This window comes from Pyrus communis, chromosome 17 (genome assembly GCF_041283825.1).
Source record: "Pyrus communis isolate YQ-2024b chromosome 17, ASM4128382v1, whole genome shotgun sequence".
NCBI lineage: Eukaryota > Viridiplantae > Streptophyta > Magnoliopsida > Rosales > Rosaceae > Pyrus > Pyrus communis.
Window position 1 is genome coordinate 4,417,445 of NC_142581.1, and position 16,804 is coordinate 4,434,248.

The 16,804-nt window shown below is 34.6% G+C and overlaps 2 protein-coding genes across 3 annotated transcripts; one reads left to right on the forward strand and one right to left on the reverse strand.

Moving 5' to 3' along the window:
- Positions 1-3,761: 3,761 nt before the first annotated feature.
- LOC137707785 (agamous-like MADS-box protein FUL-L) lies at positions 3,762-11,401 on the forward strand. 2 transcript variants are annotated; one of them, XM_068446710.2, is made up of 8 exons: positions 3,762-4,227; positions 8,884-8,962; positions 9,725-9,789; positions 9,858-9,957; positions 10,086-10,127; positions 10,346-10,387; positions 10,495-10,658; positions 11,133-11,401. In XM_068446710.2, exons 1-8 carry the CDS (start codon positions 4,043-4,045, stop codon positions 11,251-11,253), a joined length of 798 nt encoding a protein of 265 aa, XP_068302811.1. In that variant the 5' UTR covers positions 3,762-4,042; the 3' UTR covers positions 11,254-11,401. The 2 variants fall into 2 exon arrangements, with proteins under 2 accessions (XP_068302811.1, XP_068302810.1); XM_068446709.2 differs by having other exon boundaries at positions 3,768-4,227; positions 11,121-11,401.
- A 196-nt stretch (positions 11,402-11,597) lies between these two features.
- On the reverse strand, positions 11,598-15,775 carry LOC137707784 (ultraviolet-B receptor UVR8). The gene is made up of 9 exons (XM_068446708.2): positions 15,637-15,775; positions 15,224-15,489; positions 14,667-14,860; positions 14,525-14,572; positions 13,998-14,070; positions 13,625-13,796; positions 12,768-13,199; positions 12,494-12,685; positions 11,598-11,954 (listed from the first exon to the last, which is right to left on the reverse strand). The coding sequence occupies exons 2-9, from the start codon at positions 15,480-15,482 to the stop codon at positions 11,909-11,911; spliced, it is 1,416 nt and encodes a 471-aa protein (XP_068302809.2). The 5' UTR covers positions 15,483-15,489; positions 15,637-15,775; the 3' UTR covers positions 11,598-11,908.
- Positions 15,776-16,804: the final 1,029 nt, after the last annotated feature.

Consider the following 16,804-nt stretch of genomic DNA (forward strand, 5'->3'; position numbering starts at 1 on the left):
AAAAAAAAATTGAATTCTAGGAGATCTTTCCGATGAGGGAACACACGAGACACAAGTATTCATTTCTACATATGGGTTCGAAACATTATTGTGGCGCATGACTTCCCAAACAAAAGAAGAGACCAAATCCGAAGAGTGCATGAAAGTTCTTTTTTCAAAAGACCCAAAGGCAAATACAAACACAAGAAGCCATCTCACTAACGAAAAGTGAACAGTGCCAAAAGTGTTTCGTTAAAACTTCTTTTAATTAATTTGACAAGAGAGACTAACCCAGCAGCAGCAGGTAACAATTAGAAAAGAGATATAATGATCCCTCCGTTTTGTCTTGGCAAATATATAGTCTCCAAACTACTTTCCCAAATATAGTTGTTTTATAATTTAACTAAAAAAATATATAGTTACCAAACTACTTTCCCAAATATAGTTGGGGCAGCACCCACGTTCTACAGTTACCTCATAATTCCCTTTTCAATTGATTAAGTTTGACTAACAACTAATCCGCAGTTTTCAACATTAAAAAAAAAAAAGGATTTTGACCCTTATGTTATAATTAGAAAAACTTGGGACATTGTGTCTAATACGATGATGTTACATCAAAAATTGTTTTTTTTTTTTACGCAAATTTTCTTAAACAAACCTATCAACCCGATATTGATAATTATGTAATTAAAATAAATGTATTGTTAATAATATGAACAACATTTTATAGTTATTGATATTTAGGTGATTGAATATATGCAGTGCTCAAAGAGCTCGACCTAAGATTCCATCGTTGGATGTACATATTTATTTTCTAGATTTATTGTGCATAAATCTAGTAAAGAAATAAAAAATATATATGCCGATATAATTGAACGTGGCTTTATTGCAGCTACTAATAGTATTTTTCCTATGTGGTTATTATGGATAAGGGAAGTCATGAACAAGAAAGTTAATAACGTAGGAGAAAATAAATGAGTATGAGATCAACTACGTTCTAATGCATCTTGTTTCTTCAAGTATTGAATTACAAATTATAATATGAAACCTAATTGCATAATTTTTTATTTCGTATGTTTTAGTAAACAAACAAAAATCATAAATCAAAATAATCAACATTTCAGATAAATAAGCATGCAATTGTATATGTGGGCTAATTAAAATGAAATCCCATATAAATAGTTCACTAGTTATAAAGCCCTTCAAGAAAAATGTAAAAGAAGACTCTTCCCATTTCCCTTTAACGGTGTGGGTGTGGCCTGGAAGCTGCCATACTAGATGAGCACCCTGGTGCTAGATAGGCGTCACAAATTATCATCAGTTCGTATCTTATATTTTCTGCTTTTTATAAAGTTAAATAAAATCTTTTCGGAAAAGAAAAACAAAAGCAATCAATCATTTAAGTTTGAGACAAAAGATTAAAAGGGTTTTTTTTTTTTTTTTTTTTCTTTTTTTGACAAGTGATAGGATAATATACATTAAATTACGCATAAGGATTCCGAAGAAGTGTGGGACATCGGATTCAACGGCGAACGTGACAAGCCACTTGAGATTAAAAGAGTGAAATGGATAGAAAAATCTTTTAATCCTTTTTTGTTAAAAAAAAAGAAAAAGAAAGTAAAATTCAAGTTTTTATTTTTATTTTGTTACCGATTAAATAATTAAATTAAAGTCATCTAAAGTTTTTAGATTAGAATTCGAACTTGAATGCGAAGAGTAAGCACATTGCTCTAACCAACTTGACTAAATCCATGTGTATACACGTTTAAATTTAAGTTGAAGATGCTTGTGTTTCACTTCTCTTTCCCATGAAGATACTCTTTATCTTCGTCATATTTTTCGCGTATGAAATTCAACTGCTGGTGATGTTGATCTGACTGGATAATTTTAAAAGAAGAAGTTCAATCTTAGTCTACTAATTTTCCTTTAATGGTATAAAACTGAATTGCTAAATGTTGATCTAGTGTGCTGTTTGACTTTTGGGTATAGGTTAACAATTAGGAGCTTTTCTTCTCTAACCTGTCTCATGTGTGTTAAGAAAGCTATAAAATTGATATCTATTTTTAATGACATTTTAGCCAAAATAGTTTCTAAAATTGACATAACTTCTCATTCTGGTCCTTGAGATTTGAAATCAATAGAAGTGATCAATGAGTTTGTCCACCATCAATCATTTTGGACCTTCCGAGAAAAATTTCTGTTAAATAATTAAGGACTAAATTGACAAAAATACCCTCCATTTAATAAATAATGAGCCAAAATGATTTGACAAAATTTGAGGGTATTTTGTCATTTTGGTCTTATTTAATAGAGATTTTTCACAGAATAACCAAAATGATTGATGGTGGACAAACATAGGGACCACTTCTATCGATTTTAAATCTCAGGGACCAAATTGAGGAGTTATGCCGATCTCATAGATCATGTTGGCTAAAAAGCCATTCTTAATATACTAAAAATGGTAGAGATTTTTATTTTCCACATAAATAAAGCTTGGTGGAGCTGGCTGGTTAACCTATCATGATTTGATTCGATACAAATTGGTGCTGTGCATAGAGAAAAAAAAATCTTGTTCAATGTGACAACACTATCAGTGTTAAAAATTTAGTACAACGTGAATCTACCAATTATATTAAATATAATTTTGAGTAATTACGAACTTTCCCCTATTTCTGGTGGTTGTTCCACTTCTGTTCTCAAACATGTCTCTAAATTTTTAAAGATATGTATTAAATGAGACAAAAATGACTTCATTTTCAAAAGCTGAAGCGCAATTCGATTCGGTTAATTTTTTGTTTGTTTAAACATACCGTAGGGTCAACTATGTTAGCTCGAAAAATATTTAGATCGACACCGAATAAGTTGATATAAAGTTTTCTATTAACCAATATAACACTAAAAACACTCCTATTGAGAGCATATGTAACAAAAGGATAATAATTAAAACATATTATTCGGTTATTCTACTACACAACTGATTTTTTTTAAAGTACAAACAATTTTTTTTGTTCATTTAGTTTTAGTAGTGATTTAAAAAAAAAAGCTCCAAATTAAACTGATCAATTTGGGTTTGGTGCTTTCATTCTTCTTTTTTTTTTTTTTTTTTTTTTAAGAACAAAGGCCTATAATACTCCTAAAGAAAAATGGTTGCTTACCAAGTGCCACCAAATGAAAGGGCGTCCTAGACATATAGATGAGTTATCGAATTCGCTTTTTGTTAACAAAATGAGTTATCGAAATCTCTTTACAAAGTGGTCGCATGCTGTTTCATTAATTTCTTTTATTGAATGTAACTTTTTTTTGTTGATAATTACACTTTTACACATAAAGGACAAACTTGGAGAGGAAATTAGGTTGAAGGACGAAAGTGGAAAAACACGAAGTGTCTAGGAGGGCAATACAAAATTAACATTCTATCAGTATATTGTTTTCATCGAGAGATAGGCCATATAAATTTGGATGGTTAGAAATATAACGTTATAATTCTTACTTAATTAATCTTTTGTTGGAATAATTAATAAAGCTGAGAAGTGCCGTCAGCAACGGCAAATGCATACCATGCTCCTATGATGCCTTCCGTTTGGTCCCGCAGAGCTTAACCTGACATGATATTTGTACGGACTGTCTGCAGTCCTGTGACTAAATTGAGACACTGCAGGTGAATTGGCCTTTTGGACCACTACCAATTCGACAACGCATTACCCCAATACCACCGGGTTTCCCAAAACCACCATTCTCTCTCTCTCTCTCTCCATATTTATGCACAGCGCCTTTGCTTCCACAGAACTAAACCAGAACACTCCCCAATACAAAAATAGAAAGACACTACAAAAAAAACCCCTTCTTTCTTCCTTATCATGCTTTTGCTTTTTATCATCATCCAGCTGCTTCCTTTCCTTTCTTGTATGAACCAAATTAGGGTTTTCTCTCAAATTGGGTATATTTTCAATCTCTTGGGTTTCTAAGCACTAAAAAAGCAAGTGTTACTTCTTCTTCTCCCTCCTTTCTATATTTAGCAATATATAAGGAAAAAAAAAAGAGAGGGAAAATAAAAAGGAAAAAAATGGGAAGAGGTAAGGTTCAGCTGAAGCGAATCGAGAACACGATAAGCAGGCAAGTGACATTCTCAAAGAGGAGGACCGGATTGCTCAAAAAAGCTCATGAGATCTCGGTTCTGTGTGATGCTGATGTGGCACTTATTGTCTTCTCCACCAAAGGGAAGCTCTTTGAGTATTCTACTGATTCCAGGTCTTTACGTTTACTTAAGCTTTTTAAGCTCATATATTTATCTGGGTGTGTATATATATATATATATATATATATATATATATGAATATATTTTTCCTGTTTCCTGTTGGTGTTTTTTGCTTGTGTTACTCCAGAAATCTTAAATACGAAAACAAAGCTAAACTTAATTAAACAACGTATACACTTAAGCTCTCTCTCCCTCTAGTTTGTTCTGGATCGGCCCTTTTTATCTATTTTTTGGTACCATATCTAAGGGGTCTACATATATACATGACAAAGTTATGAGCAAAAATAATTAGTACTTCAGATTTTTTTTTATAAATGTTCTCTCTTTGACTTACTAGCTAGAAATCACTAGCATACAAAACTTCTTGTTTTTTTATTTGTTTTATCTTTAGTTTGTTTTGCTCTTTTCTAATTAGATTATTGTCAGAATAAGTAGATGGAGTTTTAGATTTTTACCCATACATCGCAAATTCAAAACTCTTCGCTCTCTTAAATTATTGTAATAGGTTCCCACTCTCCTCATTCCTTAATAATAGTAAAAATCTAAAATAACATATATTGTCAGAATAAGTACTTACTGGTCAAATCAGGAGAATGAATTAATTAACTTTTAAGTGCTAATTTTATATGAATATCTATGTACTTAAAAGGGACATTTAATCCATTTCTGTAATCCAGTGGTTTTTATGTATGAAGATTATATAAGACACTGGTTACAAGGCAATATATACCACCACTACTGAGTACTGTCCGAGTAAACGGTTGTCTCTCATGTAGAACCAAAAGAAAGCGCAGTACCAAGGGGGATATGCTCTTGCTTGTACTTTTCAAATTAGTAGTTATCTTTTATAATAATTTGTTTACAGGTGTTCGACCCGGGTGAGGGTTATTGAGCAATGTGTCATGATCGGGGTGGTGTTTTCCTAGGTTGCGTTACCTAGGATATATGTTTGAGCATCTTGTAAATGTAGCATATCCCATATAATGCTGGTTGTGCACCCAGGACTTAGGAGAAAGCACTCCTCCAATCATACAGTAAGTTGTGGAAAAGTTGCATAAGGAAAAGAGAGGAAAAAGTATGTTGGTTCGTTACTATATTTGATTCTGCAAAGGCTAATAGTGAGTTGCCTTGGTAGTTAGAGTTTTCGAATCGAACTCATTGTGTTTCGGGTTTAAACTCTCTCAGCCTCATCTTTAAAGTAAATTAGAGTAGAATATCAATCACTTGTGATACAAAAATTATGATTCCCAAAAGGATTTTTCATTTTGGTGTGATTAACTATTTGGACAGACAACAAGAATTAGGGACATCTGTAATTAAGCAGAATCCAAGTTAATTAGTACAACGGAGGATGAGAACTTTCAGATGGAGGATAAGAACTTTCAAAATTTTGGAAGACATTTTAAACTAGCCTGAAATTACCTAATAGATTTCATAAATGAATATTTGCTCATTTCAAAATTTATATTATTAACTACTTCTTTTCTTTCACCACTTAATTAGTACTACAGTCTAGCGTTTACTTGTTAGTGAGAAGTCTCAAGATCGAATCTCGTGAATGACAAATTTGATATCAATTTATTCCTCCCACCCCTTAATGGAAATATTTCATTGTATAAAAAAAATTCTCTTTCTTTTCATTTTGGATTAGTTTTATAAAATGCATGATACCATTGAACATAATAGAATGTAAGTGTGGATATTATTAGGAAACTTATATCTATGAGATTATGTGAATCTAAGGGCCTGTTGTGTAACATTTTCCTTCTTGGTTTTAAATTTCTCTTTTTGTTTAAGATTGAGAGGAGGTATACAAAAGAAAAGAGTGGTAAATAATGGTGGGGGAAAAGTGGTAGGAGGGAGGTGGTAGAAATGTTTGAAGAATACTATATAAGATGAAAACTAATTAAAAACTAACACTACTTTAAAGTTTTGTTTCATTTATTATCCTTCATTTCTTCATTCTCATTCCGTCCTCCTTTACCCTTCATTTCCGTATATATTTTTGGTGTTTCAAAACAACGAAAACTAAAATCAAAATTAAAAAGTTACTAAATAGGTTTTAAGGAAATAAGTTACTCAATTTCATGAGTAATGTTATATAATCATCAAGTATAAATTTTGCATTTTTCCCAACATGTATGTTGTGTTTGGACGAGCGAGTGATTACCAAGTACTAAGGGATTTAGGCTATATTGGCAAGAAATGTACTAAAAAAAATATAAGATATATGGATTTGGAAGACTATGTAATGCACTTAGTGGAATTTGTTAATTAGTACCAAGGGATTTGATACTACTACTTAAAATGAGTTATTTGAAACCATTGTTTAGTGACTTTAATTAGTGGATTTTCAATCCCTCTATCTAATGTTTTGTTGTGTGTTTCTAACTAATTTAGACTAAACTCATTAGTACTGGGAAATCCCTCATTGAAACACAGCAAAAAGGATTTCACTTGCATGCAACAATATAACAAGCTAAACTTGATGACAAGAAAGCATTACTCATAAAGTTGAGGTTTACTGGCCCGTTTAGAAATACTTCTCACGAAATCACTTTTACTTGTAAGCATTTTTGCAAAAAGTATTTTGTATTAGAGGCACTCTGAAAAAGAACATGAAAGTAAGCAACAAAAAAACATTTCAAGCGTTTTTACAATCCAAAAACATTTTTAATAACTTTTTCTTCAAAATATTGGCCTTTTGGATCCCAACAAGTTGGTATCTCTTCTACACTTGTATTTATTCGGCCTCCAACCTTACAATTTTATCTCCTGAGTCTAGGGTTTCTGCAAGTTAAGGAGCTGTAGCCACCCCTTCGCCTTAATGTTTAACCAAGATAATAGGACTCAAGAGTTTTACCTAAAACCGTCAAGCTAAGTATGTTAGAATCTATGAGTTGAATTTCTGTTCCTAACTTCAGTTCAAGCTATATATTAAGATGTGAGCTCATGAGTCAACAATTACATTATGCTCAAATTATTTTTCTAACGTATACACCTACTTCTCCTTCTCATTGGCGACGTTCAAAATATATAACAAGAAATTAAGCGGGAGGGGCGAATTATGTCTATATGACAAATTTTATTGGTCTACTACACATTATTTTTAAAAGAGTAGTGCCACACTTACTATCTACTTGTACCATCTCTCTAATAGAAGCAAGGTTCTAAAAGACACTAGGCGCTAGTCGGGCGGCGGGTTGGGGCCTAACGCCTAGGCGGCTAGGCGGGGCTTAGGCAGATTTAAGTAAATCTATTATATTTCGTGTAAATAAGTGTCTACTTATACTTAAAATATATATAATTACATCATAAACTACAAAATAAAATGACATATATAATGAAAACATGGGGAACAAGCATATAATGTGTGTTCATTTAAGTATTCAACAAGTCTCTTACAAGTTATTGAAAAAACTAGAATACAAAATAAAGTTATCTATTTTCTGTCAAAGTGAATCGCGACATAGGTGGGTGCCTAGGCGTTTGGACGGGCTAGGCGGGCGCCTCAATAGGTCTAGGCGCCCTTTCTTAATTTTCAAACGCCTTGGCATTAATCAAAGCAGTGGTCAGTCGACTAGCGCCTAGGCGGGGAGTTTTAGAACAATAAAGGTAGGGTCCGTCAACGCATGTGTCCTATCTTTATTAGAGAATGGGTACAAATAGATAGTAAGAATAAAGTTTTTATTCTTGAAAACTTAAATGTTTTTGCTGAATATATGCCAACAATTATATCTTATATTTTACATTTTAAATGTTTAGTCTTGAAAGAGTAATGCTAGAGAGACCACATTTTTATACCACATTAATGTACCATCTCATATAGCAAGTAATGCATACAGCCAACGTCCAATGACATAAATTCATTAATTTACATGACATGTACACATCACTTGCCACATCAAATGGTTCACCAATGTGGTACAAAAATGTGGTCTTCCTAATATTTTCCTAAGTGGAATGGTTCATTCTAGGGTCATTTCTTGTTGCAATAAATTTATTGTAAGATTCACAACCTAATGTATATATGCCTTGTGATTCCTATGCTTATTAAGTTGTAGGGTTTGCAATTAAAAACCAAACATTTACGTTCACGTGCTTGGCATGGTGAACTCTTCCATTTCTCGTATTAGGAATAATACACACTGTTAATTACTTGCACAATACTATAATGTAATCACTACTGAAGTCTAAGCCATTACACTAGATTACAACCGCAAATGTTGAACTGGATCTGCGGTTTTTCATAGTGAGTGGTGCTGGCAGAGAAAGAAATACGTAAGTTGCAGCACATATAGTTGGAGAACTCTACAACTAAACTGGAACTTACGTATTTCTTTCTCTGCCAGCATATTAGGTCTAGAGCAAGTTTATATGGCCAAAATATGGAAGGTTGCATGTATATATGCGCTGATTGTTCAAGTTAGGGGTTCTTTCTTAATTTCCAGATGATAAGTATTCAAGGCTATACATAACAAAAGTTTTGTGCTTTGGTGATCTTTTTCTGAATTTCGCTTTTCAACAATTCATCTACTTTTATGAATCTGATATGCATATTCTTGGACAATTATGTATGATGTGCGCTTATTTCATATTTATAAGCTTCTCATTGGCTTGTCGTTCTGAAAGATTTCATTTTTGTGAAGCATGGAGAGGATTCTGGATCGATACGAACAATATACCTTTGCAGAACGGCAACTAAACGGAACTAATTCTGAATCACAGGTATTTTATATATGCATCCTGGAGTTAGTACTAGTGCTAATATGTAGAAGAAGATGACAAGTTGCATCAGTTAGGTTTCTTTCTTGTATATATGCTTTTAGAGTTGAGAATTGGTTACAAATTGAGAGCATTTTTCTCCTTTCATGTTCTGTATCCGATTTATATGAGTGTGTTTCCTTCAGTGCAATACTGATAGGCAAGAGAGGATTTAGGGTTGTTAATTGATTGCTAAACTTGTCTTTCTAATAGGATTGGATTAGGTTAAGCCATTAATAAAGATCCTGCAGAATCCATAGTTTTCTATTATTTATACGTTTCATATATATTCACCTCATGTTGAGATCCTGCAGAATCCATTGTTTTCTGTTATTTATATGTTTCATTATATATTCACCTCGTTGTTTTTTAGATAAGTACGATAATCTTTAATATTCAAGAACCGTACAAAAGCAAGGGTGCAAAATGCAGCCTCGTTTAAAACTTGTCATGGTTTGAACCTTGTCAAAGAAATAATGTGAGCCGCCGCCTAACCAATTTTTGTAACACTAATGGAGATGTTCCTGCATTTGAAAACCCTTGCAATAACTTCTGAATTTTTTGTTTTGTCAAACATTAGATTTGTTAGATTAGATGTTAGAATAGAGAGCCGAACCCACACCGTGGTGCAAGGGCAACGCTCCTCTCCACCACCGTGGTAAAAAGTCACTTCCAATAACTTCTGAATTTTAGATTGCGTTAATAAAGCTTGTATACTTCTTATAGGAAAACTGGTCTGTGGAATACCCCAAACTTGCGGCAAGGATTGAAGTCATACAAAGGAAGCTGAGGTAAATTATTTAAGCTATTGTAAATGTTATGATAAAATGTTCATGGGTTGTGTTTAACGTCGATCTAGGAATTTTACGGGAGAAGATTTAGAACCCTTAAGCTTGAGAGAGCTTCAAAATTTGGAGCAACAGCTTGATACAGCTCTTAAGCGCATACGAACAAGAAAGGTAATGAAGTTACCTCAATTAATATTAAACCTGTCATGTATAATTTACAGGTATGCTACCTCTGGGCAACTAATTAATAAACGATTTTTAATTAATACTAATTCCATATATAATTCTGGCATTTTCAGAACCAACTCATGCATGAATCCATTTCAGAGATGCACAAGAAGGTATAAAGTAATACCTCATGCATCTGTGTGGACATTAATCTATATGTTTCTGGTTGATTAGCTTAATTGTAACCTTAATTACACATATACCTTCATTCAGGTGGGTTTTAGCATCATATTTTAGGTTTGTTTAGTTGGATTAGCATCATATTCAAGATGAATGAAACTGGTGTTTATGCATGCATGTGTCGCACATCTCACACTTTGACTTGTAACAGCAAAAGGCACTACGGGAACTAAACAACTCGCTAGCAAAGCAGGTATTAAAAATTTCAAAAGCGCCCTTATATGTTTATTTGAGAAATATTTTCTTAGAATAATAATAAAATTAAATCTTGGATTAACAGCAAATATTAATTGATTCAAGGTGAAGGAGAATGGAAAGATGGTTGAGGAAGAGCATGATCAGGTGCAGGTAGTAGGGCGGCAGCAGCAAACTAACCAAGGCCGCCACAACTCATCCACCCTCATGTTAATGCCGCCACCCCAACCCCCATCAACACCATCACTACCTACTTCTCGAAGCACCAGGTCTCTCTCTCTCTCTCTCTCTCCACAGCAATGTTTCCATAAGATCATATGCTCATGCATAATTAATTAGTATTCTTAGAAGGCTTTTTAGCCAAAATGGTCTTTGAAATTAGCATAACTTCTCTCCTTGGTCCCTTTGAAAATCGATAGAAGTGGTCCATGAGTTTGTCCACTGTTAATTATTTGGTTCTTCTTTGAAAAATCTTCGTTAAATGGAAGAGTAATTGGAGGGTTTGATTGAACGAAAATACCCTCAATTTAACGAAGATTTCACGGAATGACCAAAATGATTGACGGTGGACAAACTTAGGGTTTTATCGATTTTCAATCTCAATAAATAAAATGAGGAATTATACCAATCTTAAAGATCATTTTAGCTAAAAAGCCTCCTTATAATTATATAAAGTTTTAGAAGTGGAATGACATTTGGTTTGCATGGCAAAACTAATTATATCTACATAGAAAATCATGCAGTGGGGGATTCCAGGCAAGAGGAGCAACGGATGACGGTGATTACGAGGGAAGACCTCGGCCGCCTGCTGCTAAAAACACACACATGCCACTGTGGATGCTTCGCCATTTGGATGAAATATAAGCTTTGCCGTGCCTACTAGTCAAATAAAATGTTTTGGGTTGTGGAAATGTTCCAAGATGCATATCACTAATCAACATTTAATTTACATCTACTGTTAATGTGTTTTTTGTTATTATAATTAAAGAATAAGAAAAACAATGTTTCTTCAGTCTTGTACTATTCTAATCATCTTGAAAGGAATTTTGAGGTTCACATACGATACAAGTATGTAAAATCCCACATCGAAAACCTAACAATCATATGTGCCGTATTATTGGCATGTCGTTGATGTCGATACAGACAGAAGTTAAAACGTAATTTCCAGCTTGAACATAAGATTATTTAGTAGCTAATAGTGAGAAATCTTGGTCGATAATCAAGTCTATTTCATGTTTTTTATACAACTAATAGTGAATGGTTACGTAAACAAGTTCAACATCTCAATATGATGGTTCTTGACGCAACTAACTCCGTACTTCTCAGTTTTGGTTACAAATTATAGCAGTTTGACATAAATTCAAAGGGTTTAACCCCTTCACAATCTGATAACGACAACTCCGAATACCTAATTCATAACCAGATTGGAAATAAAGTGATTACATTGACACAAATTGACATAATGGATGTCAGTTTTAAATCTAATCCAATTGTTTCTTCACTTGCTATAACCGCTGGCCTAATTGTCTTCATATTCACAGTCGCCACCCTCGAGGACGTGCTGCCTGCAGAAAAAAGAAACGAATACATTGGCATCTTCATCAAAGATAAAAATAAAGAACACGAGAAAAGAAGCATTTCAAAACCAATGGTGCAAAGCTCCAAGTGCATTACGAGTTAATGGAATATTATGTGATCAACAAATAGAACGCTCTAAGGAGGAGACGCGCACCTCTATGAACTAGAGAACTCTTACGAGGTAGTTTCAGTACCTGTGTTTCTATTTCCTATTGACTGTATGACATATGTTCTGACCTCTCTCCACTCTTCCCTTTTATTAAAATAACTCCATAAAAAAAGAAGCTAAATTACACTTTTTGTTACTATAGTCTAAACCTGATTCCAATCTTGTCCCTGTAATTCTAATTTTAACAAATTTACCATTATTTCTTGACATTTTCAATGCAATTCAAACAGAGTTCTAAAATATTTTATCCTATGTTTACCAAGGCAGATAAACGATCAATATATAATTGTGGAATCAGATCATGGAAGAAGGTTAAATTTGTTGACCTTTGGACCAGCCATGAAAAGAAATCCATACCTTAATCTTTCACAAAGCCGTGCTAAAGCATCTGAGCCTGTTCTAGACGCAATGTCTTCAATTGTAGAAGCATTCTTTAGATTAACACTATCTGCAAGCCTAAATTCACACAATTCCTTCAAGGAACATGCATCAGTCAACACGGCTGAATGGCCACCACCAGCTGCAAGTTTTCGCACTTCCCCAACGCACCTGTGTGATGCAAACTTCAATCAATGTACCAATCAAGAAAGCCACGAAGAACCTGATCATGAACAATTTATCTGTACCGTACCAATCAACCGGGGATGGATACCAAGCATAAGTTGATTTCTCGTTAGATGCCTGACCATAGCTATTGTAGCCCCATCCATGAATTCTTCCATCCCTTGTAGAGATAAGTGTGTGGGAGTGTCCACACGCAACGAGTTGCACACTAGTTGGAACAACCAATGCAGGAATGTTACGGAAAAAAGACTGCGATTCATTAGGGTTGCATGAAAATAATCCCGTTTCAGGGCCAAGGCCTAACTGCCCTGCTCGACCACCACCCCAAGCATAAAGAGCTCCCTTCTGAGTCACAGCACATGTATGTACACCACCGCATGCAACATCCTTTATGACTATTCCATCAAGTGCAACCACTCGCCTAGGCAATAACTCTTTCTCCCCATATTGAAGGGAAGAATGCCCAAGTTGACCCATGTTTCCTAGCCCCCAAGTATACCTACGAGGGCCAAATAAAATTATTGTGAAGAAGAATTCCGCAAAGAAACCAAAGATAAACAAAAAAATGAACAGAATACGACTTACTCGATGGGAAGACTACATAACAGATAAAGAGTATATGAGTATAATTGAAATATCAGTTCATAACATGTATCAATATCAGAGTAACCTCTTTATCTAGAACCTTGGTTAGTAAAACAACTGAGGTAAAAAAAATTCTGAAGACACAACTCAAATCACAGATTAAAACACAAATATAAATGTAATCCAGTACTCTAGGCATCCTGTCTCCTTTCAAATGTGAGATTCCTATACGAAGATTGTCGCAAACCTTCTGAGTTAAATGTGCCATGCGGATAACCACAATACTTAAGCTTAACTATAGAACCTAATCTCCATCTAAGAATTCCTCAGATCACTTACACCTCGCCTTTTTCAGATATAGCTGCCGAGTGGTACTCCCCGCATGACACTTGGGTAATCTTCACAAGCTCAGGGGCTTCATCTAGGAACTTTGCATACGCATTTATTATACAAGCCCCCTGTAATCCGTCACAAGTAAATCCTCTGCCAAGCTGACCATATTCATTATATCCTGGTGTATCATCACAGTATTAAAGTTTGACAAATTAGAGGTGGGAGAAGATGAATTTAAGGTTTCTTTCAGTTTCTAAGGGGCATGTAACTCTAGCAAAATTTCGCTAGAATAAGATTCAGCTCTAACATATGTACCTTGAAGCTGCTTTAAAAAAAAGTACGACATTATCAGAAACTAAGAAGTGGAATATGCATTTACCCCACGCTTGTAGCAGGCCATCCTCTGATAAAGCAATCACATGAACTGCCCCACAAGATACTTGACGGATAATCTGTGAAAGACTTTTTAGTAAGTAGAAGGTATTAAATTTGATAACCATCCACTCTACTCTAGTAAAAGAATTCCGATTCCATTATATAGTGTTCCTTTAGTTAAGCATTCAATACGCCAGGTATTCGTATCTATCTTCTTGCAGGTTTTAGAGTTGTGATCTAAGACTAGTTCTCACTTTTAAATGCATTGCCTGCAGTGACAGAAAACCCTAGTAGTTGTTCATGAACCAACCCAGGTAATGACAAAAATCAAGGTTATTAAAATTACCGCCCCAACTTTTTCCTATTAGAACTAATTTACCTGATAAAAGAAAATGATTTTAGCCACAACTGAAAGTTGATGAGCTCATACCAAGTCATTTGTAAATCGACTATCCAAACAAAATAGTAGTTCTAATACCGAACAATTCCAACCTAAAAAGAAAAGCATAATGAATAGGAAGTGTAGCATACCGTGTTTGGAGTAAAGGCTCCCCAAAACAAACGTGGAGAATTCGATCCCTGTATGAGAAGTAGGGGAAAAGGTAAACAAATTATTATATCTGCCAGAAGGGAATGAAAGTAGGAATGAAGCTAAAGAAATTCATAGTAGGACCTGATTTTGCCCCCACACCCAAAGCCTTCTTGTTGAGACGGTTCCATCATTTTCACGAGGTTCTGCAATAGCAGCGGTACAATGTGCTCCACAAGACACAGATTTCACATACTCTGTCTGTAATTGCTTCACTTTCTTCGGATTTTTTCTTCGCTCCTCCGTTCCATCTCCCAATTGGCCGAAGTCATTAGCTCCTGGTCAATTGCTTACACATCCAGGTTATCCAAAGTGCACAAAAACCAAATACAATACATATTTACTCTATCAGCTACCGCAAACAAATGGCTAGTCCCCATCATTGTAACCAACCATTTTCCAAACCAAAAGATGGCGATTTAAGACGGGAAATCGTCCTTTCCCACAAAGCAAATGATTGAACTCATAAATGGAAAGATTATTTTCACAAAACCGTACGGATGAATCGTACCCCAGATATAAAAAATAAAAAATAAAAAACCATCTGAGCTAATCCACCAAAAACCATATCAAACAATTCAAAAATGGAATTTTTTTTTTTTAATTAAGACAATAAAACAAAAAGATGAAAGCTTAATTACCCCAAGTGAAAAGCGACCCATCGGAGGCAACAGCGGCGGTGTGCTCGCGGCCGCAAGCAATGTCCAGCCACCGCGAATTAGCCCCAGCCGTGCATCCAAAAAGCTCCGGCGACAGCTGTTTCGGAATCCTCAACTGCACCTCCTTCCCGTTCCGACCCGTCTGCCCGGACTGGTTGTAACCCCACACGTAAATCGCACTCTTCGTCGGAATACTAACCGGCCGGTTGCGACCCAGAAGATCATCAATTTCCATTTCCATAAATGCCCTTCACAAATTGAACCACAAAGTTACAACTTACAAGCTAACGAATTTAACAAAAAGTTAACAAATTTCAATCCAATTGAAGGAGAAAGTGGAGAATTGGGATTTTCTCGGCAACCAAACAGAGAGAGAGAGACAGAGACAGAGATACCTGGAAGAGTCAAAGTGGGAAGAGGAAGAAAGAAGGGAGAAACTGAAAAATGGTTGCCGTTAGTCGTTGGAGAAATGTAAAGAGGTAAATATTGTGTTCCGAGAACTCCGGAGGCGGAGTCGGGTCGGGTCGAGTGGCTGAGGCTCCATGCGTGTGACACGCACGCAGCTGCCTTGGAAATCAATGAAAATTTCAAACCCCCACCAAAAATTTATGTATTGTTATAAATAGATCAAAGTTAGAGAGGTAACCTTTTTAATGGTAGGTGCGAGGCAGATGTAAAATGTCACAATAAAACTATAGCACAAGAGGATAACAAATAAAAGGCAGAGGAATAGATGATGTTACTGATCTTTTCTCTCGTTCTCTTCTTTTATATTTTTATGTATCTTTTGATTGCAGTCGAGTGCTCTATGTATAGAGCAACTCGTATTACTACATTTGAAATTTACAACACAATTTTGACAATATGATATCCTGCATTCCCAAAGTCAGTTTTCAATCTGTTATGAGAATTGACAATGTGTGCGTGTAGTCATAAATAATGCCAATGTTAAAAGCCAATCTGTGAGGGCATTGAAAAAACTTCACCAAAACACTGTAGTTATAATAGATTTAGCATGGGAAAATATATTTTGAAGAACATGAATATGATAGTTGTAGTTATGGTAAGAGAAATAAAAAAAATAAAAAAAATTGAAAAGAGGGGGATTGGTATGAAATTAGCGACTTTGTTTCAGTTAAATTGCTAGTTAGCTAGCGATCCTACTTCTACATGATCGCTAGCTTAATAGCAACTCCCTTCAAGGACAATAGGAAGAAAAGTACCGATCGTAACATTTTTACCCCTCCATTTTTTCTTTTTCTTTTTCCATTGAATTTTTTTTCGAAAACTATTTTTTATTGATTTTTAAAGTTGAAAATATGAGAATATCTTTAAATTTAGGTTTTAAATCATTCATTTCAATTGTTTAAATATTAATTATAATAGATTTAGCATGGGAAAATATATTTTGAAGAACATGAATACGATAGTTTGTAGTTATGGTAAGAGAAATAAAAAAAATATAAAAATTGAAAAGAGGGGGATCGGTATGAAATTAGCGACTTTGTATCAGTTAAATTGCTAGTTAGGTAGCGATCGTACTTCTACATGATCGCTATCTTA